The sequence below is a fragment of the Sciurus vulgaris genome (assembly GCF_902686455.1).
Source record: "Sciurus vulgaris genome assembly, chromosome: 2".
Classification (NCBI taxonomy): Eukaryota; Metazoa; Chordata; class Mammalia; order Rodentia; family Sciuridae; genus Sciurus; species Sciurus vulgaris.
In genome coordinates this window covers 14,743,567-14,770,030 of record NC_136462.1, presented here as the reverse complement: position 1 = coordinate 14,770,030, position 26,464 = coordinate 14,743,567, and the positions used below count along the sequence as shown (strand labels likewise).

The 26,464-nt window shown below is 39.2% G+C and overlaps 1 protein-coding gene across 4 annotated transcripts in view; it reads right to left on the bottom strand.

Annotated features, from left to right (window-relative positions):
• The window catches only part of RPS6KA5 (ribosomal protein S6 kinase A5), a 160,741-nt gene that overhangs the window by 98,260 nt on the left and 36,017 nt on the right, over positions 1-26,464 (bottom strand). For all 4 annotated transcript variants that reach the window (XM_079129551.1, XM_079129555.1, XM_079129552.1 and 1 more), the window contains exon 2: positions 14,023-14,094. In XM_079129551.1, the coding sequence (XP_078985677.1) occupies positions 14,023-14,094 (72 nt within the window). The remainder of the gene's footprint in view (positions 1-14,022; positions 14,095-26,464) is intronic.

The window sequence follows — 26,464 nt, the reverse complement described above, 5'->3', positions numbered from 1 at the left end:
ATACTATTTAAAAGTCTTTTTACATGACTCAGCCAAAGTTTGTTCCACCATGTCACCAAAAAGGGGCAGTGTTTAAGTTACCTAGGGCAATTTCTAGCACTCTCTAGTGGAAGATTACACAGAAGAAACAAATCTGAGAAGTCTGCTATATAGTTTCTGGTCTTATGCCTAGATCTCTGATTCATTTTAGGCTGAAGTTTGCACAGGGTGAGAGACAAGGTTCTAGTTTCATCTTCTGCATACAGACATCCAGCTTTCCCAGCACCATGTGCTAATTAGGATGGTCTTCTATGTATGTCTTTGGCACTTAGGGCAAGATCTGGATGACTATACCTGTGTGGGAGTCTGTCTGTCTTCTTCACATTGATCTGTGTGTGTTTTCTTTATGTCAGTGCCATGCTGGTTTTGTTACTATGGCTCTATACTATAATTTGAAACTGGGTATTATGATACCTCCAGCGTGCCTCTTTTTGCTCAGGATTGCTTTGGCTCTTCTGGGTCTTTTGTTCTCTTTGTGCCAATATAGGCACAGGCAATCATCTACTGAATGGGTTCCAATAGGAAGTAGTACCAAGAAGTGATAAATGAGATGGTATCCAATTAAAAAGCTTCTGCACAGCAAAGGAAACAGCATGAAAAGATGCCTACAGAAGAGAAGAAAGTCTTTGCCAGCTGCTCTTCTGACAGAGGATTAGTATCCAAAATACTTAAAGAACTCAAAAATCTCAGCACCATAAAACCAAATAACCCATTCATAAATAGGTTAATAACTGAATACACACATCTCAAAAGAAGTACAAACAGCTGAAAATTGTATGAAACAATGTTCAACATCTTTAGCCATCCAGGGAAATCCAAGTCTAAACTACACTGAGAATCCATCTCTGCCTAGAATGGTAATCATCAAGAAAAGAAATAACAATAAATGTTGGCGAGACTGTGGGGGGTAAGGGAACTCTTACCACTGTTGGTGGTGATGTAAATTAGTGCAACCACTAAGGAAATCACTAAGGAGGGGCCCCAAAAAGCTAAAAATGGAACTACAATATGACCTAACTATACCACTCCTTGATATTTATCCAAAAGAAATAAAGTTGGCATTCTTCAGAGATACATGCATACCCATTTTTATCACATCACAATTCGCAATGGCCAAGTTATAGAATCAGCCTAGGTGTCCATCAACAAATGACTGGATAAAGAAAATGTGATACATATACACAGGAGTTTGATTTTGTCCACATTGTTATTTGCAGGAAAATGGATGGAACTAGAGAGAATCATGTTACATGATTAAGCTAGACTCAAAGTCAATTATCAAATATTTTCTCTCATGTGTGGAAGAGGAGAAAAAAAGGACTTCATGAAAGAAAAAGGGAGACTGTTAGGGTAGAGGAAAGAGATCAGGCGGGGAATTGGGAGGACAAGGGGAGGCATTGGGGAGTGAAACTGAATTATGTTATAGGCAGGTACAAATACGCCATGATGAGACTCACTATTTTGTATGATTATTGTCTAAGTTGCTGTTAAAAAAAGAAAGATTTATTAAACAAACAAAGACTACCCTGTTAGGGAGTTTTTTTATTTTTTGTTTTTAATAGAGTCTGGGACCAAGGAGTAAAGACATACCACAGACTACATTACAAGGAGGACGCTCAAGCAGGAGTAAGCAGCCCAAGAAAAATCTCCACTGGATAGATCAGCATTTCCACAACTTGCAAGATCTGTTGTTGATTAGTTGAAAAAAAAAAATCCATGTAAAAAAAAAGTGATCTTCTCAAGGAACCAAGTTAGGCACAGATGGATACTGCTCATTAGACACTACTATAGGCAAGGCAGTTTAGAGTTCTACACTTTGCCAACCTGCAGTCCAAGGTTTTATACACTCAGAAGTAATTCTACATGAATGAGTACCAGACCTCAATTTTCAATTTGTGGGTTGCAGGTAACGTGTCTTTTAAAAATACTCACTACTCTCCCCCAAAACACCATGTGCTTCCCAATCAATACATGTGAACGAACGAATCCTGAGAGAAACTGGAATGAACTGAAAAGCTTTACATAGAAAAGTGGCATGATCAAATCTGCACTTCAGAAAGACTGCTCTGGTTGTGGTGTGAATAATGGATCAGCAAGGTCCAGCCTGAAACTGAGAAGACCTCTGGTGGTCACTGTTCCTAGGGCTGGACTTATTTTAGGTTTTACAATTAAACGTTGATTAAGAAATGACATTCAATTCTATAGTAATCTAATCTGAGAGCTCAGTAATGTACAGCGTCAGCTCTTTTAGAAGCTGGGTTACTTTCCCTCTCAATTTCAACCATAATAGCTAAAATGTATATGTTTTAATCAGTTTTTTTGCCACTGCGACCAAAAGACCTGACAAAAACAATTAGAGGAACAATTGGGGCTCACGGTTTCAGACGTCTCAGTCCATGGATGGCTGACTCCACTCCTCAAAGCTGAGATGAGGCAGAACCTTATGGTAGAAGTGGAGGAAAGCGGCTCAGGGTATGATAATCAGGAAGCAGAGAGTTCTCTCACCAAGGACAGAACATATACCCTAAAGGCATGCCTCCAGTGGCCCGCCTCCTCCAGCTACTTGGTACTTGCCTAAAGTTAAGACCCAGTTAATCCCTAGCAGAGGATGAATGCACTGATTAGGTTCAGGCCCTGGTAATCATTTCAGCTTGAAGCTTTCTTGCACTGTCTCGCCCATGAGCTCTGGGGGGCACCTCATACCGAAACCACAACAGTATAGTATTCACTATGTGTCGAGCAATCTGAACATTTTATTACTCAGTAAGACTATTCACCTATAAAACACCAAGATTGTTCTGAACCTAAGTGGTTGAGTAGTTAAGAGAAAAAAAAACAAAAAATAAGAAATATGATCTTTTCATTTGATATGTTACTTTTAAGGTAACATTCAAATCACCTTCTTAAAAATGATAATAAAATTTCAACTACCAACACCTCATTTCAAAGACTGTTTCACAGTTTTTATCAGAAATATCACTTTAGTTGAAATTACTCCCAGAGATGCTAACAAAGTAAGTAACTATATGAAATAACTAGTAATCTCTCCTTATAAGTTGTAAATAATTCTGTTTTTCTGATTTATGTTAAAAATTTACTAAGTAGTTCCCTATTGAATAAACAAACATGGCAGATGGTTATCGAGCAACTGGTATTTCCTATCCATTATCTCATTAATCTTACAACAACATTGAAAGATAGTATTACTAACCTAGACACAAAGGAATCTTGGCTCACAGAATTCATATGATTTCTTCAAGGAACTCAGATAGGCAATGATTGTGTCAGGACACAAACATGGTATTCTAGGTCATCCCCTATTCTCAAGGTCCCCACAACGCAGAAGACATCAAAATGGTGTAGTAAGTCAACTTGACTGCACCCTCCGACAGTCACATGTCAAAATTTGTGTTTTTCTTTTTAATCGTGGTAAGACAAGATCACATAACACCTCCAAAATACATGATCAGGTATGATCAGCAAAGAAAATTCATAGAAAAAGTAGTCTTTTAGCTGAGATCCTCAATTTCCACTTCATATGAGAACTACTGATAATACAAGAATATAAGAATAATGAGCTGTATAATAATATTTAGGTCAATGACAGATTGCAAATATGATGGTGGTCCTGTAAGGTTATAATGGAGCTGAAAAATTCCTATCATCTAGTATTTTTACAGTACCTTTTCTATGTTTAGGTACATTTAAACATGCAAATACCGTTGTACTGCATCTATCCACAGGACTCAGAACAGTACCATGCTGTTCCAGTTGGCAGCCTAGGAGCTAGGCGCACCATTTAGTCTGAGGGTGGAGGAGGCCAGCCCATCTAGGTTTATATATGTGCACTCTATGATGTGCACACGATGACAAAATCTTCTAAGGACACATTTTTTAGAACATAATCCTGTTAACAAGTGGCATGACTGCACTTGGACAGCTATCTCAAAGAAAACAAAATGGTGAAAAAGGAAGGCAGCAGAAAAGACAGGAAAAGAAAACAGAATCATGATTCCTACAAATACTTCCACATGAAAGAGAGAATTCTAAAAGAGGAACCAAAGCTATTTCTTGGCTTTGGGGTATCGATCTGAAAAATAATGCTAGAGGCAGAAGCAGAAGTGGTATCTGTGTTAGACTTTTACCACTCCCTGTGCTGGGCTAAGGCAAGGGGGCAGGGCAACAGGGCTGGAAAAACATACGCGGATCACCTTAAAGAGTTTACAATGTAGGAGAAAGCTGGTAGATCCGAAGGGAAATTCAGAGAACAACTCGGTGCCTAAATCTCTACAAAGGGCTCTCAGTGCAACGATTCAGAGAATGAAGCAATTTGGTGAGGATGTGGACAACTGGAAAAAGGAGGACTACGCCAGACAGGGGAAACGATAAGGCACAGCATCAGAGGAGAGCACACACGATAGGAGGGAGTAAAGGAAAATAAACCGCCTACAAAGGAGGCAGGCTAGCAGGGTGGCCCAGGAAAAAGACGGAAGCTAAAAGCCAAGCAAGAGTTTGGACTTGACTACGTTACTGGAAAAAAGACACTACAAGTTATTAAACAAGAGAATCGTACAATGATGTACTTAAGAAGCTGCATGTTATTTATAACAGTTTAAAATGCATAATACAGAGGAGAGTACCTGCAGAAAGCAGAACAGCTAAGAAACCCCTAGCAATAACCCATGCGTAAGCTAAAATGAGCAATGTCACTAGGAACAGAGGTGCAAAAATGAATCCAAGGGTCATTTTTATGGAAAAGTTATAAAACTTCATGAGAAACTGAACATAAAGAGGTCAAAATAGAGAAAAGCCAAAAAGTATGTCAAAGTTTCAAGCTGAGTAAAGTGACCAACAGATTACTAATGGTCTAAAGGAAACAAGAAAGAAGCTGAAAAAGAGAGAGCACTGCTTTGATGTTGACGAATATCACAGACATTTAATTAGATCAAAAAGTAATCTTTCATCTTTCATATTCAAATAGTCCACAAAGTCTTCAAAATATCTGACAAACAGCATTTTTTCTAGTTCACAATATGTAAAATTAACTCATCAGAAAAGTTCTTAGCTTCATTGCCAAAGAAAACCTTACATGACATACATAAAGACATCTGATGAGGCTTTTCTATTATTCTAAGTAGTGCTGAAAAAAATTACCTTAAAAAGGTAATGAAACTGAAAGATTAGTGATGAATTTTTGAATAAAACTGAGATTTTATTATATTCATAATAAAAGTTTCCACCTACTCCATTTAGTCATCAAAACTGTGATTTTAAATTCAGGAATATCTATAAATGACATTTCTTAGTTATTCCATCTTCTTATAAAAGCTACATATTGTCAGCTGATGGGAAGGAAAAGTGGCATCTGTGGCTAACAACAGACCTGTTACGGCTAAGTGAAGAAGCGTGAAGTGGACACACACAGGAAAACCATTACGACTAGACTGTGCCCCACTGTGTCAGTCAGCTTTCGTCATTGTGACCTAAATACCTGATAAGAACAACTTAGAGAAGGGAAAGTTTATTTGGGACTCATGGTTTCAAGGTTCAGTCCATGGTTAGCACAGTCCATTACTGAGGCAGAATGTCATGACCTAAGGGTGGAGCGGAGGAGAGAGGCTCAGCTCATGATGGCCAGAAAGCAGAGAGGAGAGGAGGAGCCAGAGGACCAAGATATAATTCCCATGAGCATGCCTCCGTGACCCACCTTCTCTAGCCTTGCTCCACCTGCCTACAGTTAACACCCTGTACAGCAGACCTTTCAAAGTATTAATCCATCAATAAGCTTATCCACTGAGGAGGGTCTGGCCCTCATCATCTAACCCTTTCACCTCTCAACATTGCTACACTGTCCCACACATGAGCTTTTGGGAGACACCTCACATCCAAACCACAACACTCACTGTTGACAAAATGTCTTGGCCTATAATCAAACAACTCAAAGGAAAAGTAGGCAAATGTGCTGAGAGAAATACACACAGGTTTTATTTTATAGATTTGATAATAAAAATTTCCTCCCTTGTACTTACATGTTTTTGGAATCTAGGTTACACTAGCCTCAAAATGAGATGGAAGAAATAATCTGTTCTCTGGAAAAGTTTGCAGAAGAATAAAATTATCTATGACTTTAATGTTGGTAAAACTCTACCAAGTAGTTTCCTAGTGAGGAGAGCTTTAATAACTGACCAAATTATTTTAACAGTTATAGCACTATGTGGGCTTTCTATTTCTTTCTCAATTAGCTTGGAAATTTACACATATTAAAATTGTGTGCATGTAGTTTTAGTCAGTATTTTTATCACCGTGACCAAAACACCTGACAAGAACAACTTAAGAGTAGGAAAAGTTTATTTGGGGTTCACGGACTCAGAGGTCTCAGTTCATAGATGGTAAACTCCATTGCTCTGGGCCCAAGTTGAGGCAGCACATCACGGAGGAAGGACCCAGCGGAGGAAAGTTGCTCAGCTCTGGGAAGAGTCAGGAAGGAGGGAGAGAGAGAGGAAGGGAGAAGGAGAGAAGGGGGAGAGGAAGAGACAGAGGCAGGGAGGGGAGGGGACACAGGAAGAACACTTACAGGGCACACCCTGACCCCCAGTGACCCGCCTCTTACAACTATGACCTAGTCAATCCATTCAGACTTGGATGGACCCATCAGGTTTTGGCTCTCATGATCTGATCATCTTGCCTCTGAATACTCCTGTATTAACGGGAGTTTTCAGGGGACAACTCACATCCAAACCATACCACATGGTTAGGCTAGTATCTCAGAACACTAATTCCTATCGCTTCCCCAAATTATATACTATTTTGTTCAATATTTCAGTTTTCCTTTTTTAATCTCACAAATTAGATGTTATTACTATGGTTTCGCATTGTTAATACCATTTACATTTTGTTTGTTCACCAATACACCAATACACCAGAAACATCCCTGGTATCACTTTTCTTCTCTCTAGAAGTACATTTAGAAAGTTTTCTAGTGTGGACTTACTGGTGGAAAATACACTCAGTTTTATATATATATAAAATATATATATTTATATTAGTTGTATATTATATATATATATATAATATATATATTTATATTAGTTGTAGGTGGACACAATACCTTTATTTTGTTTTTATGTGGTGCTGAGGATCAAATCCAGGGCCTCACACATGCTAGGTGAGTGCTCTACCACTGAGCCACAACCCGAGCCCCCACACTCAGTTTTTGAGTATCTGAAAATGTCTACTTTGCCCTCACTTATGGGAGTAGTTTTGTAGGGCATACAATTCCAGATCAACAGTTATTTCTCTGAGTATTTCATAGATATTATTCCACTCTTCTACAGCTCCCATGGCTGTTACTGAAAAGTCAACAGTTACAACTGTTGTCAACATTGTTGAATCACTGTTCTTCTACAAATAAGTCTTTACTTTTTGGCTTCTTTTGAGGTATTTCTACATCTCTTGTGTTTATCAGTTTCTCTCTGATGTATCTACATAAGAACTTATTTTTACTTATCTACCTAGGAGTTGATGTATTTCATAAATCAGTGAATTCATATGTTGATTAAACTAATTAATGAATGCTCAGCTGTTATACCTTTGAATAGTGCCTCTCCTCATTTTGTTAGTTCTTTTTAGGACTCTTATTAGACAAATGTTACATTCTCTACCATCTATGTTTAAACTTTTCTTTTATATATATCATCCCTTTGTCCTTTATCCTATGTTCTGTATATTTTCCTCAAATCTATCTTCCAATCCACTAATTCTCTCTTTAGCTATACCTCATCTGCTAGGGAACCATCCTTTGTTATAATTTGCATTATTTTATTTTCACATACAGAAGTAGTATTGGCCATTCAAGTAGTACTGGGTTCATCTGTGCAGTGAACAGACCTTTTCTGTAAAATCTGTCTAGTTTGTTTAAGCATGTCTTTCTCTTAATATTACCATTGAATCTCTTTGAGAAGTTAATTAAAGGATATAAAGTTTCAATTAGAGTGGAGGGAATAAGTTTCAGTCATCTACTGTACTATATAGTGATGATGATCAATTATAATATATTATATGGTTCAAGTTTTCTAAAAGAATAGATTTGCAACATTCCCACCATAAGAAAATGGTAAGTTGGTGAGGTAAGGACTACATTAGTTAATTAGCTTGAGTAAATTTTTATTCAATATATACATAGATCAAAACATTACACTGTAGCCCAGAAATATACACAATTATGTTAATTTTTCAAGTTAATAAAAATAAACATAAAAATTATCATTTCATATCAAATCATTTCAATGACCTCTTTGGATCTAATTCTCCTTTATTTCCACCCTTTTCATCCATAATGCCTTCCATCCTGAGTGTTTGCCAATTTTTGAAAGTAAGGACTATCTAAAAAACTTTGATACTTTTTTAAGGTCTTGGTAAGAATTAATTCCTACAGAGAGGATTCGTATTTGCTTTTGTGACACACCTGGGAACAATACCAATGCAGAACTACCTTAAGCTAAATCCGTACATTCTTGAGTTTTTTGTTTTACTTTGTTTTTAATCACACAGATGTGAATACATATGCAAGCTGCAGACCTGCATGATACCTGACTTATAGTTGTAAATACTCAGGAAAGGCTTTTATTTATCTGTTTCCTTCACCCAGAACAAACGCTGAGGTAGAAAAGTTTCCTCTCTATCCAACTTTTCTAGCAAGAGATTCCCCCCATCCCATCATTAAGTATTTTCTTCCTATAGTCCTTCAGTCGCAGCAGTGAAAAAGCTGACTAAATCAAGTGCATTACCACTGAGCTACATCTCCAGTCCTTTTTGGAGACTCAAAAAAAAAAAAAAAAAAAAAAAAAAAAGAAATCTCCAAAAAGGACTAGAGACAGGATCTTGCTAAGTTACCCAGGCTGGCCTCAAAGTTGCAATCCTCCTGCCTCAGTCTCCTGAATAGCTGGAATTACAGGCATATGCCACCATGCTTGCTTTCATTTTGTCTTTAATGAACAATAGTTATCTCTACCACTTGGGAGTCTTAGATGTTGTGTCCCATATCAAGCATGAAAATGGTAGACCCACAGAACTACTCCTAACTGAATGGCATATTTCCCCAGAACAATTCCCACCTTTTTCTTATTCCTGCCAGCTGATCTATGTGTTAGATCTATACAGTGAGGAGATTTTTGTTTCTTTCTTTAAAGATATTTTATCTAACACCTTAGGGGTATGATAATCAAAGGGGTTTTCTAAGATATCTAAGCTGTCATCTAACCAGAAGGTGAAACTAACTACTTCTGAATTTGGAATACAGTGCTATAAATACTAAACCGAGGAACAGAATTAGTTTCATGGTTCTAGTTACATGCTATAGAATTAAATTATGCAAACTGGTTAATATTACATTTTCACAGTGTACTTGAGAAAGTTTAATAGATACCCTATTTTTCTGCAAAGAAGTCAATCTACTACCATTGACTAAATACTGTATGACTTTAACCATATGTAGAATAAAACATATCAGTCTAAACTTTTAAAATTTATTTTTAAAGAAACTGCTATAAATCTATTTTAAAAATAAAATCATTAATAAAAGCAGCAGTAAAACTATGTAAACAGTAGCTGCATATGGTTAATTGTGATGATGTTTTTACTAAGTTTTACTTTTGTAAAAAAAAAATAAGAACTGACAACATTTCTAACACTTCAATATGGAAAAAAATATAAGTTCTAATCTCCAGATCACACAAAGACAAAGTAAACATTTAAAAAAAAAAAAAAAAAACAGTACTTTGCTCTCAAAATTCAAGGATCTTCATAGAAATCTTGTCCTGTATGGGATAAAAGTACTCATTCATCCGTTCATTCAATATTCACTGAGTGACTACTATGTATGAGGCACTACTCCTGAGAATTTACTCATTAAGAAAATTTCTATTCTATCCTATTTTCCTGGTGATTTATATTACTCAATTAGTGATAAATTCCAATGGAAAAAGTATGCCAAGTTTAGTGAATTTTTGTTTTGCCTTGGCAGCCAATTGTACCTTCCATCTAAAGAACTAGGAGCTATCCCACCAAGTTTTCCCCATAATGCCCAGGAGAACATAAGATGGGGCTCTGAGCACCAGCAAATGCTCAGGTAGGCATAAACCAGACATGGGTCAAACAAAGTCCACATGTCATCTGCCAGGATAAACAAGTTTCTCATAAGGGACTCCTTGGTCAGGGGTTGGACAACTAGGCATAAAGCTGAGTAAAAGAAGTCTCCTGTGAAAAGCACACTGTGAACACCACACTCAGCCCCCTTCATTTCCCATTAGGGTTGCTAGCTGCTCTGGTACTAGAATCCCAATTTAGCTGGAAGGTTCTCTAAACACCAAAAAACTACAAATGCTCCAGGCAATATAGATTATAATTTATTACATAAGCAATATTTTTGGCACAGATTTCTTACTGTCTCCCCAATTGTTAAACCAAATGTGGTAAAAAGAAGGATGAGATGAACGGTCTCATATGAAGAATTAATTCAAGCTGAAATAAATTTGAGAGGGAATTTATATAATCTGGAACTCAAAATATTTAAAATGTGCACAACTCCTTGTAAAACACCTGAAAATGGAAAACAAGTAAGTTGACCTGTACAGTTTAATCTTTAAGCAGGACAAGTAGCATTAATGAATTGTAGTCTTAAGAATTCACCTAAGCCTTTTCATATCCAGTAAGAAGTACTGAGAAGGATGTGGAGAAACTAGAATCCTCATATATTACTGGTACGAATGTGAAATGGTGCAGCTACTTGGTTACCATCTGAACCAGCAATTTACTCATAGTTATATACCCATAAGAAATGAAAACATGTGCACCCAAAACACTGTATATGAATGTTGATAGCGGGATTTATAAATAACAGCTAAAAAGTGGCAATACCCAAATTTTTATCAACTGAGTAGAAAAACAAAAAAATGTTGTATATTCAGACAACAAAAAATTCATCCATAAAAGGAATGCAGTACTGATACCTACTGCAGCATTACGAATCTGGGGAATGTGTTACATAATAAAAATACCACATACTGAATGATTCCACTTGAAGGAAAGGTCCAGAATAGGCAAAAATATAGGTATGGAAGGTAGGTTCATACCTATTTAGTAGTAGGGAGGATGGCGACCTTGGGAAGTAACAGCTAAAGGGTTCAAAACTGTTATAAAAAAGCTTTTTAGTTTGAATCTATCCCATTTATTTTATTTATTTATTTATTTTGCGGTACTGGGGATCAAACTCAGGCCCTTGTGCTTGCGAGGCAAGCACTCTACCAGCTGAGCTATCTCCCCAGCCCTTATCCCATTTATTGATTCCTGCTTTTATTTCTTGTGCTTTGGGAGTCATGTTAAGGAAGTCTGGTCCTAAGACGACATGATGAAGATTGGGTCTACTTTTTCTTCTCTTTGGTGTAGGGTCTCTGGTCTAATTCCTAGATGCTCTTCAATAGATGAATGCATAAAGAAACTGTGGTCTATATACACAATGGAATATTATTCAGTCATAAAGAAGAATAAAATTACGGCATTTGCAGGTAAATGGATGGAGCTGGAGAATATCATGCTAAGTGAAATAAATCAATCCCCAAAAACCAAAGACTGAATGATTTCTCTGAAAAGTGGATGATGATACACAACGAGGGTGAGTGGGGAGGGAGTAAGGGAAGAATGGAGGAAGGATGGATTGTGTAGAGGGAAATGAGGGGTGGAGAGGGGGCGGGGGAAGGCAAGACAATAGAATGAGACAAACATTACCCTATGTATGTGTATGAGTACACAAATGGTGAGACTCTACTTTGTGTGCAATCAGCGAAATGAAAGTTGTACCCCATTTGTGTACAATGAATCAAATAATAATAGTAATAATTTTAAAAACTTATAAAATTAGTTTTGGTGATGACTGTACAATTCTATGACTATAAACCCACTGAATCAAATACTTTAAATGGATGAACTATATGATATGTGAATTAAATCTCAATAAATTTGTTACAAAAACAAAAACAAAACTCATGCAAATAAAACACAGTGTGAATATAAACTGACACGTAAAGCTTTTGACAAGATATCACAAATACTACTTTTAAGGGAAATGAGTTACCACGGGTCTGTAACTTTCTTTCCCCTGGGAGAAGATGCTGCCTTTGAAAATAGAAAACAAAGGTAGACATGAAAAACATTATTTTGTTATATTTGAAATCATTACTTCTTAGGGCTAGAGAGTAGTGGGGCTACTTGTTTTATGGTTTTGTTGTTTTTTGTAGTGCTAGGGATTGAACCCAGCGCTTTGTACCAGCTAGGTGAGCACGAATCACTGCACTATATCCTAGTCTTCTTTAAAAGATTTATTTAGAGGCAGGACCTCACTAAGTTGCCCAGGCAGGCTGCAAACCTGTGGTCCTCTGTGCAGCCTTTCAGGCAGCTGGGATTATAGGTGTGTACCACCGCTCCTGGATGCCTGTTCATTTGTTTAATTTTGTTTTTAAATACACCTTTGTGAATGATCCAAAGGTAAGATGCACTAGAAAAATCTCCAAGTTGACAGGTACATCGCTCTTTCTACCAAGGCACTTACTTTAGGGATCGTTCACGGGCAGCTGTAGAGCTGGCTCTACACAACATGCTGACTGCTCAGGAGGTTCATGAAGATCTCAGGCAGCAAGACCCTAGGCATGAAAGGAACCAAAAGACCGCCGAACTTAAGCCTATGCATGAGGCTAGAGCAGTGGCGGGACTGACAGCGGGGGCCTAGGAGAAAGGCCCTGTCTCCTGCGTGAAGGTTTGCCGTTTTGGAAGGTGTGGACAGTATTCTTCAAAAAACAACTGAAGTCCATCGTCAGGGCCTGGGAGTCTAACAAAGTACTGAAGTCCCTGAGAGGGTGACGCTGACCTTCAATGGGGAAGAAAAACATCACTCTGTCCTTTGAGGCCCTCTGGCTCCTTCCACAGATAGGGCCCTTGGTCTGCTAAGGATGGAAACAGAGAACTAAGAGCCTCCTCTTCAATTCCACTGAAGGAAGAAGAGTGAGAATACCCAGCTCTCAGGGTGGTGGTGATGGCAGAGCTGAAGGGAAAGGTCACATGCAGACAAGGGCAGCCACGCAGCTGGCAGGGCCCAGTGCACCACGAAAATGTGCCTGCCTGGCCCCCGAATCACTAAGAAGTCCAAACATCGACAGCAGGACATGACTGCAGGGCTCTTCAAGAGATGCGGATCTCTTCAACCACAGAGCCTGACTCCTGAGTAGCAGAGCAGAGGCAGGCAGAGGCACGTGTAAAGCAGAAACAACATTGCCGCCCAGAGCCCACCACTGCTACCATTTTGGTCTTTATCCCTATTTTTCTACATATATAAATACAGACATTTATTTAATTATGGAAATGGGATATTGTACTTTCTTTCTGGTAGCCTACTTTTTAACTTACGGCTTTTTGGAGAGCTTTCCAAAATGTTAGTAAGTATAGATAGTTTCAATCCTATTCTATAGATGACAGAGCATACGAGTCCATGTTCCATTTATTCACTCCCCTACTGTTGGGTTTCTAAAGGGGCTTGGGTTTTTCATTACTATAAATGATGTATGTTGAGTATCAGCAGCACTGAGTCAAGACTAAATAAGTCAATCAATATAAGGCACTTCACAGAGTAGTTGGCATGTAATAAGCTCTCTGTAAGTGTTAGTGATTTTTTAAAATACTGACTTCTGTGTAAAGGTTGAACTAATTTATATTCCCAACACCAAGAAAAGAGATTCTTTAATTCTTGAAATTTTTGCCTTTTTATTTCTTTTGTGAGTGATCTGTTCATAATCCTTCCTTGTCCTGTCTGTCAGATTCCACAGGCTTCTAAAATTTTCACTGATTCTGCACTGGGATATCAATTCTATGTCGTAGGAATAACAAGTGATCTTTTTTCCTTACTTAAAAAAAAATAGAAGGAATAAAGTTACAACTTACCTCCAGTTCCCAGAACCTTCAGTAGCTCAAAATTTTCAATCCCCACCTTCTCTGCATGTCCTGTTAAATTAGCTAAAAAGAGAGATAGAAAGAGAAATAATTAAGGGGCTCAGCAACAGGACAGGGCCCATGGGGGCTTCTGATCTACCAGTAAAGTTCTACTTCTTGGCCTGGGTGATTAAAACAGGGATCACTGTATAATTTACTTGTTAAGTGGCATATTATGTTTTGTACAATTTTGTGTTTTACATTTCAATGAACTAGATGCTTGTACCAAAAGTTAACATAAAGTATTAGTAGACTCTCTAGGACCAATATAATCTGAAAATAAATAAAAATTCTAATACATATATACTAAAAAGAAAATTTGACAGATTTAGAAGATATATTTATTTATTCAGCAAATATTTACTGAGCATCCAAACGCCATCCTAAAGTCTAGCTTGGGTTCTAGGTCCACTTCTGCCACTAAGAATATGGGCACAAGTCAGGTGCACTGTCACCTGCACACACACAGCGTCTCAGCTCCCTCACCTTTGAAAAGCAAGCACTGGTCTCACTGCACACTAAGATTCCATTACCTCTCAAGTTCAAGGACTATGCTTAAAAATATAAATTCTCCAAAAACATATTCTATGCTCCACAAACTAGACTAGGTATCTTATAATGAGCACTTTCCACAGTACATTCCACTGAATTCTGGTCCTATCAATGAGAGGTTCACAGGTGCTGTGTTTGGGGAAGTGTGGGGAGCTGAGGACTCTGGGGGAGTCAATCTGGAAATGGCTGACCTTAACAAAGTTAAATACTTTCCTTACTGCTAAATGTCACAGATTCTGTACCACACATCTTCAAGACCGAGATACTGCATTTGTAAACTTATCTGATGATAAGATTCCTACTTATGGCAATATTATAAATATTATGTGAACTATCATTCTGTGGAAATGGTTAAGGCTGGATCCAGGGGTAGGAATGTAGCCCAGTGGTAGAGTGCTTGCCTAGCATGTGTGAGGCCCTGGGTTCAATCCTCTGCAACACACACACACAAAGACTTGATCCAAGTCCCAGTTCTACCACTTAAAAGCTGTGTGACTTTGAATAAGTTACTTCTCTGTGTCTCAGTTCCCAATAATATAAAATGGGGATAATAAAAATACCTACTCCCAAAGTGTACTGATGTCTGCAATTTACTTTGAAAAGCACTTAAAAAGTAAGATGGACTGATGGATAAATAAAGGTATGACCAGATATGTCATAAAGTAAATGTAACAGAATTTTAATTGGTCATGAGTTTAAGGGTATTCAATAGACAATTCTTTCAAATTGTATATTTTTAAATGACTATATTAAAATGATAGAAAACAAAATAACACCTACCTCACAAAGTTGTAATGAGGATTAAATAAATTCACACAGTGCCCGATGCATGCTAATCAGCATAGTGTGTCAGAAATTAATGCTATGGAACTGACTGCAACTTTAAGAGAATTAGACTCAAACAAGAACTTCTAGAATTAAAAATCTGGGAGACAGATAATGATGATTTTAGCTGCCAAGTTGTCTGAATTCTGTATCCACACTGGAAATTCACCCCTTGTCAGATCTACAGCTTGCCAATATTTTCTCCCATTCCATAGGTAATCTCGTCACTCTGCTGACGTTCCCTTTGCCTTACAGAAGCTTCTTAGTTTGGTACAACTCCATTTGTCAACTTTTGCTTTTGTAGCTTGCACACTAGAGATATAGCCAAAAAGTCCTTGCCCAGGCCAATATCCTGAAATGTTTCTCCTGTTTTCTTCTAGTTGTTTCGTGGTTTTTGGTCTCAGATTTAAGTCTTTGAGCCATTTTGAGCTGATATTTGTAACTGGTGAGAGACAGGGGTACAACCTGCTTATGTTATTACTAGTTGTAACATACTGTTTGGGACTTCTACAAGAAGTTTTGTTTATATGATATGATTTGCAAAGAAATTAAGAAAAGGGAAGAGAGAGACTCTTGTATCTGCTCACATATTTGCCATATTTGATGATCATTCTTTTCTGGGACCCAAAATTTCATCTGTTATCACTTCGCCTTAACCTTGAAGAACTTCCTTTGACTTTTCTTATAGTATAGGTGATAAATTCTCTGATATTTCTTTTATCCGAAAAAGTCTTTATTTACCTTCATTAAAGTTTTAAACTTTTGAAAAATACCCTTATTTATTTATTTTTACGTGCTAAGGATCAAACCCAGTGCCTCGCATATGCTAGGCAAGTGCTCTACCACTAAGCCACAACCCCAGCCCCCATTAAAATTTTCACTGATGTGTAATTCACATGCCATACATCTACCCTTTAAAAGCATACGATTCAGTGGTTTTTAATACATTCACAAGGTTGTGCTACCATCATTGCTAATTCCGGAGTCCCCGCTATTCCTAAAGGGAGAGTCCTTTGATGGATGATTTCTGATTAACAGGCTTGTTCTCTTTTTCTAGTACTACATTCTCTCTCAGCCTCCAGGGCAGCCGCAGTGCAGTGACTCACGGGCTCCTCTGATTGAAATGGATCCTTCTCTCACTGCTCTTCACCTTTGGCTTTCAACATTTTCCCAGTGATGTATCTTATACAGATTTCTCTGGGTTCATTCTGTCTGCTATTCTCTGAGTTATCTCTTATTTGTAAATTTCTCTTCTTCATCAATTTGGGAAATTCTGGTCTTAATTTTTCAAATATTTTTCTATCCCATTATCTTTTACATTCTTCAAGTTCACATGCTTCTTCCTCTGCATTTTTATTCAACTGTTGAATCCATCCAGTGAACTTTTGTATTCTATGCATTGTTTTCCATTTTTAGAACTTCCATATAGTTCTTTTTCATTGGTTTTGTGTGATTTCCCTATTTTTTTCCCTTCTGAGAGAGTATCATTTTGTTTCATTAAGGATACTGTAAGAGCATCTTTAAAATTCTTATCTGCTATTTCCAGTACCTCATCCACCCTGGGATAAGCCTTATCTGATTTTCTTTCCTCTTGGGATATGTTCCATTTTCATGATTATTAACATGTAGGGTAATTTTGGATTGTACCCTGAATAGTGTAAATGTTACTGTGAAATGCCTGGACTATTTTTCTCCAATGAGTGTTACTTCTTTTCTTTTAGTAAACAAATATCTTGGCTTGGCTTGACTTGAATTTTAAACTGTTTCTTGGGTGGCAGCTTCAATCCCAGTTGGGATTTCTTAACTTTAGCTCAGGTATTCAGCGTCTGCTATATTCAGGTTTAGTTCAAAGGTTAGTCAGAAATGTGCTGCACAAAATTTAAGGATACCTTCCTCCCCCTCTTCTCCCTCTGGGATTCTTCTCCTATCTTCACTTGTTAGGGTTACCTGGTTTCAGTTTTCTAGTTTCTCTGGCCAGAAAGACTGCTATTTTTCCACCCAGTCCCCAGTGTGCAACGTACTTAACCTGATGCAAAAGATCAGTGAAAAAGCAAAGCTACTTCTTGAAAGTTCCCCTCCTCTCCTCCTCCAACCGTGTATTCCACGCCAGAGCTATCTGCTCCTGTATATTCTCAGATGCTTTCAGATGCTTTTTGTATTAGGTGGAGGCTTTTATACTTGTTTTCTCAAAAGGCATCCTCCAGTAGTGGGTTTTATTCTGACATTACAAGAAGCAAAAGTCTTCTTGCAGTCAACATTATAATAGTAATTTCTTTCACTACCTCCACAAGTTAACTTAAAAGAATAAAAGCAAATGAAAATAGTGATAGGATATAGGTCCATCTCAGAGATCTTGAACTTAATATTCATAAATTTTTTTTTCTTTTACATTACATCCACTAGGTAAAGTAAGTGTCCACACATATGGAAGCAACTCAACAGGAAGCTCAACCATATTTAGGCATAGGAGTGTTTAACTGTAAATATTTTTTCACTGCATTAATGACAAAATACATAAGAGCAAATGGGGCCCAGGATATAGCTCGGTGGTGGAGTTTGTGCTTATTAGCATGTGAAAAGCCCTACCTAGGTTCCACCTGAAGCACACACACACACACACACACACACACACACACACAAAAGCAAACAAAAAACACATATTCAAGCATGTGAATCTAGGTGTCTAAATAGTTCTCATTTCTATGCTATTATTTTGTCATTATGATTAAAGCCTTTGAACATGAAAGTCTAAAAATAAACTGTATTTCTCTTAATTAAATTGTTAACCTAAGAACAAGAGCTCAAACTTTCCAGCAACAACACTAACATTTATTAGAACAAGTCTTAAAATATTTACACATTTTATGTCACCGCACAGGTGACATAAACATCACCAATGCAGAAAAATTTTCTGCACTGAGAGTCACTCACATGCCTTAGTTAAGTTCAAGATAGGCTGATCAGAAGATACGGAGCGGCCCTGACACCTGGAACACACCGCAGAACAGGTCTGTACTCCTAAGACAGAATTAAGGTTGGCCATTGTTTTTCTTCATACCCAAAAGGACATGATGGTAACTCACTGTGGCTGTAGGAGAAAAAGAGCTTTGCTCCTGAGCCTCTGCAGGCACGCACACCCTGCTCGACCCCCGCACGGTTTTCCCCAAAGGTGAGAGTGCGCTACTCTAACCACTCAAGCGTGCCCAGTTAGTGGTCAGTGGAGCCACTGCGTTACAAAATCAGCCTCCGCAAAGGCACTTGGTTTTTTCCCTCAGATTTCTGTCACGGCTTGACTCCTGGGGCAGACAGGCCATTCTCTCACACTTCTTCCCTCATCCACGTAGCAGTTGGCTAAGCAGGTTTAGGGCTGACTCGAGACCTGGGGCTATGGTTTTAATCTTTGTGTCTCCTCCCCACTCAAGTTCATCATGTTGAAATCCTAATCTCTAACGTGCTGATTTTGGAAATGGGGCCGGTGGGAGGCAATCAGGTCATGAAGGTGGAGTCCCAGGATGGGCTGGTGCCCTCATAAAAACTGTGAGACAGGAGGGAGCACACGATGAGAAGACAGCCATCTACAAAGCAGGAAGCAGGCCTTCACCAGAGACTGTAGCTACCAGAACCTTCAACTTGCACTTCAGCCTCTGGAACAGTGAGGAAGGCTGTGCAGTTCACACCACTCAGCCTGGGGTGCTTTGGCTAGAGAAGCCCGGACTAATAAGACACCCGGGTTCACTCACTGGTTTGTTCTCCCTCTGACCTTCTAAGCCACATGCCTGAACACGCTGGTCCCCAGATCATGATGAGAAGGGTTGGGAGGGGCCCACGAAGCCTCACTGAGGCCTCACCTGAACAACCTGTACCAGTGCACCTTTCATGAAGGGCTGGGAGCACACACAGCCCTTCCAAGGTGCGCTCTGCCTCCACTTGCTCTCAGCCCTGCAGACAGACCCCTGGGCTCCTCAGGGGAGAGCGCAGACTGGCGGGGCAGCGTCCTGCATTCCTGGATTTCTGGCTCTAATGCCATGATGGCACAAACCTTACCTTCAGCCTCTAAATCCTAACACAAAGACTGACTCCTTCCCACAGAAGCACTGCCACATGAAACCCTACACAAAAGCACAGAAATAAAGAATAGCATAGACTTCAAAAACTCAACACTGGAGCTGGCTGGCTGGCACGAGGCAGTGGGACCATGCCAGGGGTTTACCGGTGGCATCTACTCTGACAGCCACACCAAATGGGTTGTTAAATATTAATAACTTGGACAAAGACAATACTTAAGATCTTTTCAAGGTCTACTTTAAGCCTGTCTCTATTGTCTCTTCTTAGTCTCCTCTTGTCAAAAGCTTTTATAATTTTTTTACATTAATGAATTATTGAGTTTAATCATTCTGAAAAGAAAGATACAAACAAGTTCTCATGCTTTCACAAAGCAATTATAACCAATTTTTCTTCTTATTAAAATATTAGGAGCTGGGGATGTGGCCCAGTGGTAGAGTGCTTGTCTGGGGAGGCAGAGAAGGAGGGAGGGGGGAGAAAAAGAAGGAAGGAAAACACTGGAATCAGCCCACCAAAAATCTTTCCACTTGATGAGAGTTATTTTCCTATAATGCATATTCCTTGGTGAGGTGACCGCTTTTAAAACTGAATTTAATCCTTTCATAAGAAATCAACTGTGTTTTCTTAAATTTCAAAACTCAAATCAATTTCAATATTAAAATGATTCATTTAAAGACAGTTTGAACTATCAATAGTTCTTAAAGAATATCATAAAATAGCTATAAAATAATTGGTTCCTTACACAAGGATTGAACTTCAACCCCTCCTGTATTTAATAAATAATAATCGGTCTACATGCCCAGTAACAAAATTTGACTAATTTTTCAATTTTTACTGTAGTAAGATGTACAAAAAAATTGAATAAACGAACCGTTTGAACTGTATCACTGTCACTAACTGCACTCAACGTGCAACCCTCCCCACCAACCTTCTCTGCAACTTGTCATGTAAAACTAAAACTCTAGCCACTGAACAGCTTCCCATTTCCCCTGCTTCCAATCCCTGGCAACCAATCCTCGGGGTCTCCATGATTTTGACCAAGGTGAGGTTCTCACTGAAGAGGAATCGTGCAGTTTGGGGGCAGGGTTACTTCACTTGGCGTAATATCCTTAAGTTCCATTCACGCTGAGGCAAGGGTCAAAACCATCTTCCTTTTAAAGCTAAGTAATATTCCATTTTACGGATATGCCACTTTTGCTAATCCAGTCATTTGTCAAGGGACACCTGGGTTGCGTCCACGCTTCAACATTATGAATAATGCTGTTATGTACGTGGGTGTACAAATACCTCAATTCTTATGGTCACTGAAATCTTAGGGGAAGTGGAATTGTTGGACCAACTAAATGGTCATTATAGTTTTAATTTTCTGAAGAACTTCCATACTGATTCTCATAGATGTGTTTTTTACGTCCTTGCTAATACCTGCTATTTTCTATTTTCTTTTTTGAAGGTAGCCATCCCGATGGGTGTGAGGTACTGATTAGTCTAACTTTAAAAACAGCAAATTTAAGCTAAAAGGATAATTGGTATTTTTACTATGTTTAAATAACTTTGTTACTGTTTTTAAATTTTTTTAGTTGTAGATTGACATAATATCTTTATTTATTCATTTATTTTTATGTGGTGCTGAGGATCGAACCCAGTGCCTCACACGTGTGAGACAAGTACTCTCCACTCAGCCCCAGCTCATAGTTTGTTTTTTTGTTTTTTTGTTTTTTCCATTATAAAATAACCCAGGTTTGGGCTGGGGAGATAGCTCAGCTGGTAGAGTGCTTGCCTCACAAGCACAAGGCCCTGAGTTCGATCCCCAGTACCGCAAAAAAAAAAAAATAAAATAAAATAAAATAACCCAGGTTTGACTTTAACAAAAAGATAATATAGACAGGCCTGAAGCGGCCCTTGAAAATTCCCCATAACGCCAACACTCAATGAGAACTTATTGTTAGCCTTTGATATATGCTTCTTGGCATATTTTAGCAGTAAACTTATGATTAATAAATGATTTCTTAATCCAGCTTTCCAGATAATTATATTACCAAGTGTAATCTGTAATGCATATTATCTATGATTTTTTTTAAGTTGTGAAATGTTTAACTTGGAACTTCCCACTCTTACAGAGGAAAACAATCAGTGAAAACACATTTTTTCAATTCTGTTGCCATAGTTTCTGCTAAGCTGCACAAATGTAATTGCACAGGCCATGTGCTGAAATCATTTGATTAGATCCAATGATTCACTTATGTTAAAGCTAAGAAAAGGATTAATTTAAAAGCACTTTTATAATTGAAGAAGAATAAAGAGAATGATGCTTTAAGCCATTTCAAATTTGCTTCTTAGAAGGTGATTAAGGTACTTCTACACAAGATTGTATTTAATAAATTAATCTTTTATTAAACTTGACTATGTTTGAAATATAATTTAATAAATAGGCTTATGGAGCCTGTGGCCATGAATATCATCATTGCCTGAAGCTGGTCAAAGAAGTTCATTGAGAATATACATCCTCATTCACTCCTTTAACAAACAGTCACGAATGCCGACCAGGGCTGGGCCCAAGGTTAGGTGTAAAGGATATATACTGGCAAGAAGGTGAGGATGGCCAGGGAATGCTAGGCCTAAAGACTAGCTGCAGCAAAGGAATGGGTCGAAATAGCTATTTTCTTAGTAGAAAATAATAAGAGGACTGTTCTAATTCACTATATGATGTAATGTGGGAAAACATAAAAACATAACATAAAAAAGACACATGGAACTAGCTGATTCAAAACCTGGAATGCCAGACTCATTAATTTTAACTGAATCTGTAAGGAATAATTTCTCTTGATGTGATGAAAGTAATTTTTTAGAAAAATTACTCTGGCAATAGTGTGCTAGGAGGATAGAGGAAAAGGAAGACTGATGCTAAAAGACGATGAGGTCATTGCAATAAACTAAACGTGCTGCGATGGTCTGGTCTGAGGAGCGCTAGACTGAAGAGGAATGAACGAACTGAAGGATCACCGCAGCGGTCACTTAAAAAAAATGCACTAAATGGCTGTCTTGGGTGCTGAGACCACAAAAAGTGAACAGGAATCTGCTTTCAAAGATGAATTTTGAAATCCTGACCCATTTTTCCCCTATTCACCCTGAAAACTACACAACTAAAAAAGAAATTGAAGAAGACCTTAGAAGATGGAAAGCTCTCCTGCATTCTTGGCTAGGCAGAATTAATATTCTCAAAATGGCCATGACACCTAAAGCACTAAACAAATTTAATGCAATTCCTATGAAAAGTCCATTGATGGTCTTCATAGAAATAGAAAAAGCAGTCATAAAATTCATTTGGAAAAATAAGAGGCCTGGAATAGACAAAGGAATCCTTAGCAAGAAAAGTGAAGCAGGAGACATCACAATACCAGACCTTAAATTATACTACAGAGCGACAGTAACAAAAATGGCATGGTACTGGCACCAAAACAGACAAGAAGACCACTGGAACAGAACAGAAGACACAGGCAAACCCACAGTTCTCTCACACTAGACAAAGGTGCCATAAACATACATTGGAATAAAGATAGCCTTTTCAACAAATGGTGCTGGGAAAACTCAAAATCCATACGTAGTAGAAAGAAATTAGACCCCTATCTCTCCCCCTGCACAAAAGTCAACTCAAAGTGGATCAAGGACCTGGGCATTAGACCAGAGACCCTGTGCCTATTAGAAGAAAATGTAGGCCAAAATCTCCATCATGTCAGCTTAAGAACCACCTTCCTCAACAAGTCTCTTAAAGTGCAATCAAGAATCAATAAATGGAATGGTATCAAACTAAAAATCTTCTTTACAGCAAAGGGAACAATCAAGAATGTGAAGAGAGAGCCTACAGAATGGGAGAATATCTTTGCCACCTGCATTTCAAATAGAATATTAATCCCCAGGATATATAAAAAACTAAAAAACAAACAAACAAACAAAAAAAAAAACCAAAAAAAAATAAATAGCCAATCAATAAATGGACACAGGAACTAAACAGACACTTCACAGAAGAAATACAAATGGTCAAATAATATATGAAAAAATGCTCAACATCCCTAGCAATTAGAGAAATGCAAATTAAAACTACACTGAGATTTTATGTCACTCCAGTAGAATGGCAATTATCAAGAATACAAGTAACAATCAGTGTTGTCAAGGATGTGGGGGAAAAGGTTCACTCATACATTGCTGATGGGAACGAAAATTGATGCAAACACTCTGGAAAGCAGTATAGAGATTCCTTAGAAAACTTGAAATGGAACTAGCATTTGACCCAGCTATCCCACTCCTCAGCATATACCCAAAAGACTTAAACTCAGCATCCTATAGTGACATGGCCACATCAATGTTTATAACAGCCCAATTCACAATAGCTAAACTATGGAACCAACTTAGGTGCCCTTCAACTGATGAATGGATAAGAAAATGTGGCATACATACACAATGGAATATTACTCAGCCATAAAGAAGAATGAAATTATGGACTTTGCTCATAAATGGATGGAACTAGGGACTATTATGCTAAGTGAAATAAGCCCATCCCAAAAAACCAACAGTTGAATGTTCTCTGATATGTAGATACTATATATATATAAAATACATATAATATTTATATTATATATATAATATAATATATAGCATATTATATATATATAATAAGGGAGAGGTGAAGAATAGAAGTTTAGTAGATTAGATGAAGGGAAGGCAGGGTGGATGGGAATAGGAAAGACAATAGAATGAACTGGACATCACTTTCCTATGTTCATATGTGAATACATGACCAGTGAAACACCACATCATGTACAACCACCAGAATGGGGTCCTAATTAGAGTAAGCTATACTCCATGTATGTTTAATGGGTCGACACACCCTCTACTGTTATGTATATCAAAAAAGAGCTTAAAAAATGGTGGGGCCTCAGGCAGGTGAGGAGGCCCTGAGGGCGGAGCTCTCGTTACTGGAACCGGCGGCTCCTGCGAGTCTAAGGGCTGGACACGATGGCACACTCCTGAACCCACTACTCCTGTGAGGCAGGAGGACTGCAAGTGTGAGGGCGACCTCAGCAACTGGGTGAGACCCCGTCTAAAAATAGAAATGAAAAGTGCTAGGGAGACAGCTCAAGGCTGGGCGCCCTGATCCAACTCCCAGGGAAGGGAGGGGGGGCTTGTGGGAGCCTCCAGGCCTTGGGCGAGGTGAGGACACAGCCAGGAGGGGCAGGCTACCTACCAGAGCTCTCATCAGACCCCGAGGCTGCTGGTGCCTCGGTCCTGGACTTCCGGCCTCCAGAACTTTGAGAACTGAATTCCGTGGTCTGTGAGTTAGCCAGCCTGAGGTATTTTGTCGTGGTAGACCAAACGGACAAAAGTGCAAGAACTGCAGGTACCGTGATGACCAGGCTGCAGTCAGAACAGGAAGTCGAAAGGGGAAGGCAGACGGTCCCAGAAGGAGGCCGTGCAGGCAGCTCTCCATGCGCCACTGAAGTTCTGCAGAGACGCTACGCGCGGCAATAGGAGGGGGCAATGGCTGCGGCTTCCAGAGCCCCTTCAGGGGGCTATGCAAGAGCAACGAGCCCTGATCATGCGCGGCAGTACTAAGGAGAAAACAGTCAGACAGTCATCAGAAAACCACCTGCACGCTAAACTCAGGCAAAGACAGCGTGCCACTAAAACACAGCAGTCCCGATGGAGTGAAGGGCAACAGGAAGACGCAAGGCTGGAGACGGAGCCGTCCCAAGGCAGTTTGGTCAACAGTGATTTTCTTTAAAGAACCATTAATACTGGAAGGATAAGAGCAAAAGCCGGATTCAGAGCATAATCTATATTTTTAAAGTTTAAAAGGTGGAGGGCCATTTTAAAAAATAAAACAAATAGTCAAAACAAAAAAAATGAGTTATTTCTATGATGACTTATCATTAAACGTACATGGTATGACTGTCAAATAGGATAATGACCACAGAAAAGACCCAGCCCCGTTAGATTCTGAAGTCAAATAGCATTGGTGGGACCCAGGTATTCACGGCCATGATCCGGGGAGCAAGAAAAACTGTTCCCAGACCAGAACAACAAAATAGCTGAAAAAAAATTGGATTATCCATGAAAATATAACCTCATGGAGCTCATCGAACTCTTCAGTGGCTGCAACCCAAATCACATCCAGCCTTTCCGCAGATCATCTGAAACCCCTTCGTATCAATGCCAGGATATTATGGGCATCCAACTGCCCACAGTAAATTCAAACCCCAACCTAGAAGCCCATCAGCAGACAAAGCGAGAGCCTCAGTCTACACAGGCAGGCCAGGATGAGGACGGGAGGAAAACACCACCCTGCAGAAGAGAGAGGGGGAATGGGCCCGGAAAGAGCAGCAGAGGCCGGAGTGGGAACGAACCTCGTGAAACTCTTTTTTCCGACTTAGAAAGCAGACGGGAAGGGAGGCCCGTGAGCAGAGGGGCCACGGGGAGCAGGTCCTCCGGGCAGCGATGAATGATGGCATCCAGGGCAGAAAGGGAAGCACTGCGTGCAGAACAGCCCACCGCGGCAGGAGAAGCTTCGCAGCTGGTGAGGCTGAGACAGGCCCGAGGATGAGGTCAGCCCTGTGCAGACTCACCTTCAGGCTGGAAATCCCTGGACGCCGAGCAGAAGCACCTGAGGGAGGAACTGAAATGCCTGAAGAATGGACAGAACAGACTGGAAAAATGGTAAAACTAAAACAGCGATGACGGCAAACCACTCCCAAGTGGCAGTGTGGTCCTCACACTCCAGGGACAGCCTGACCAGTCAACTGAACACCAGGTCCCTGGAAGGAGCCCCCGTGTGGGAGAAGGCGCACCTGCCCCGCTCTCGGGTCGTGACTCAGCTGTCGGGACGGTCAGCCACCTCCGTTTTTTCTCATTCCTTGGGGCACTTGGGTCGGTCGTCTTTTGATTATAAAGACAGCTTTATGCA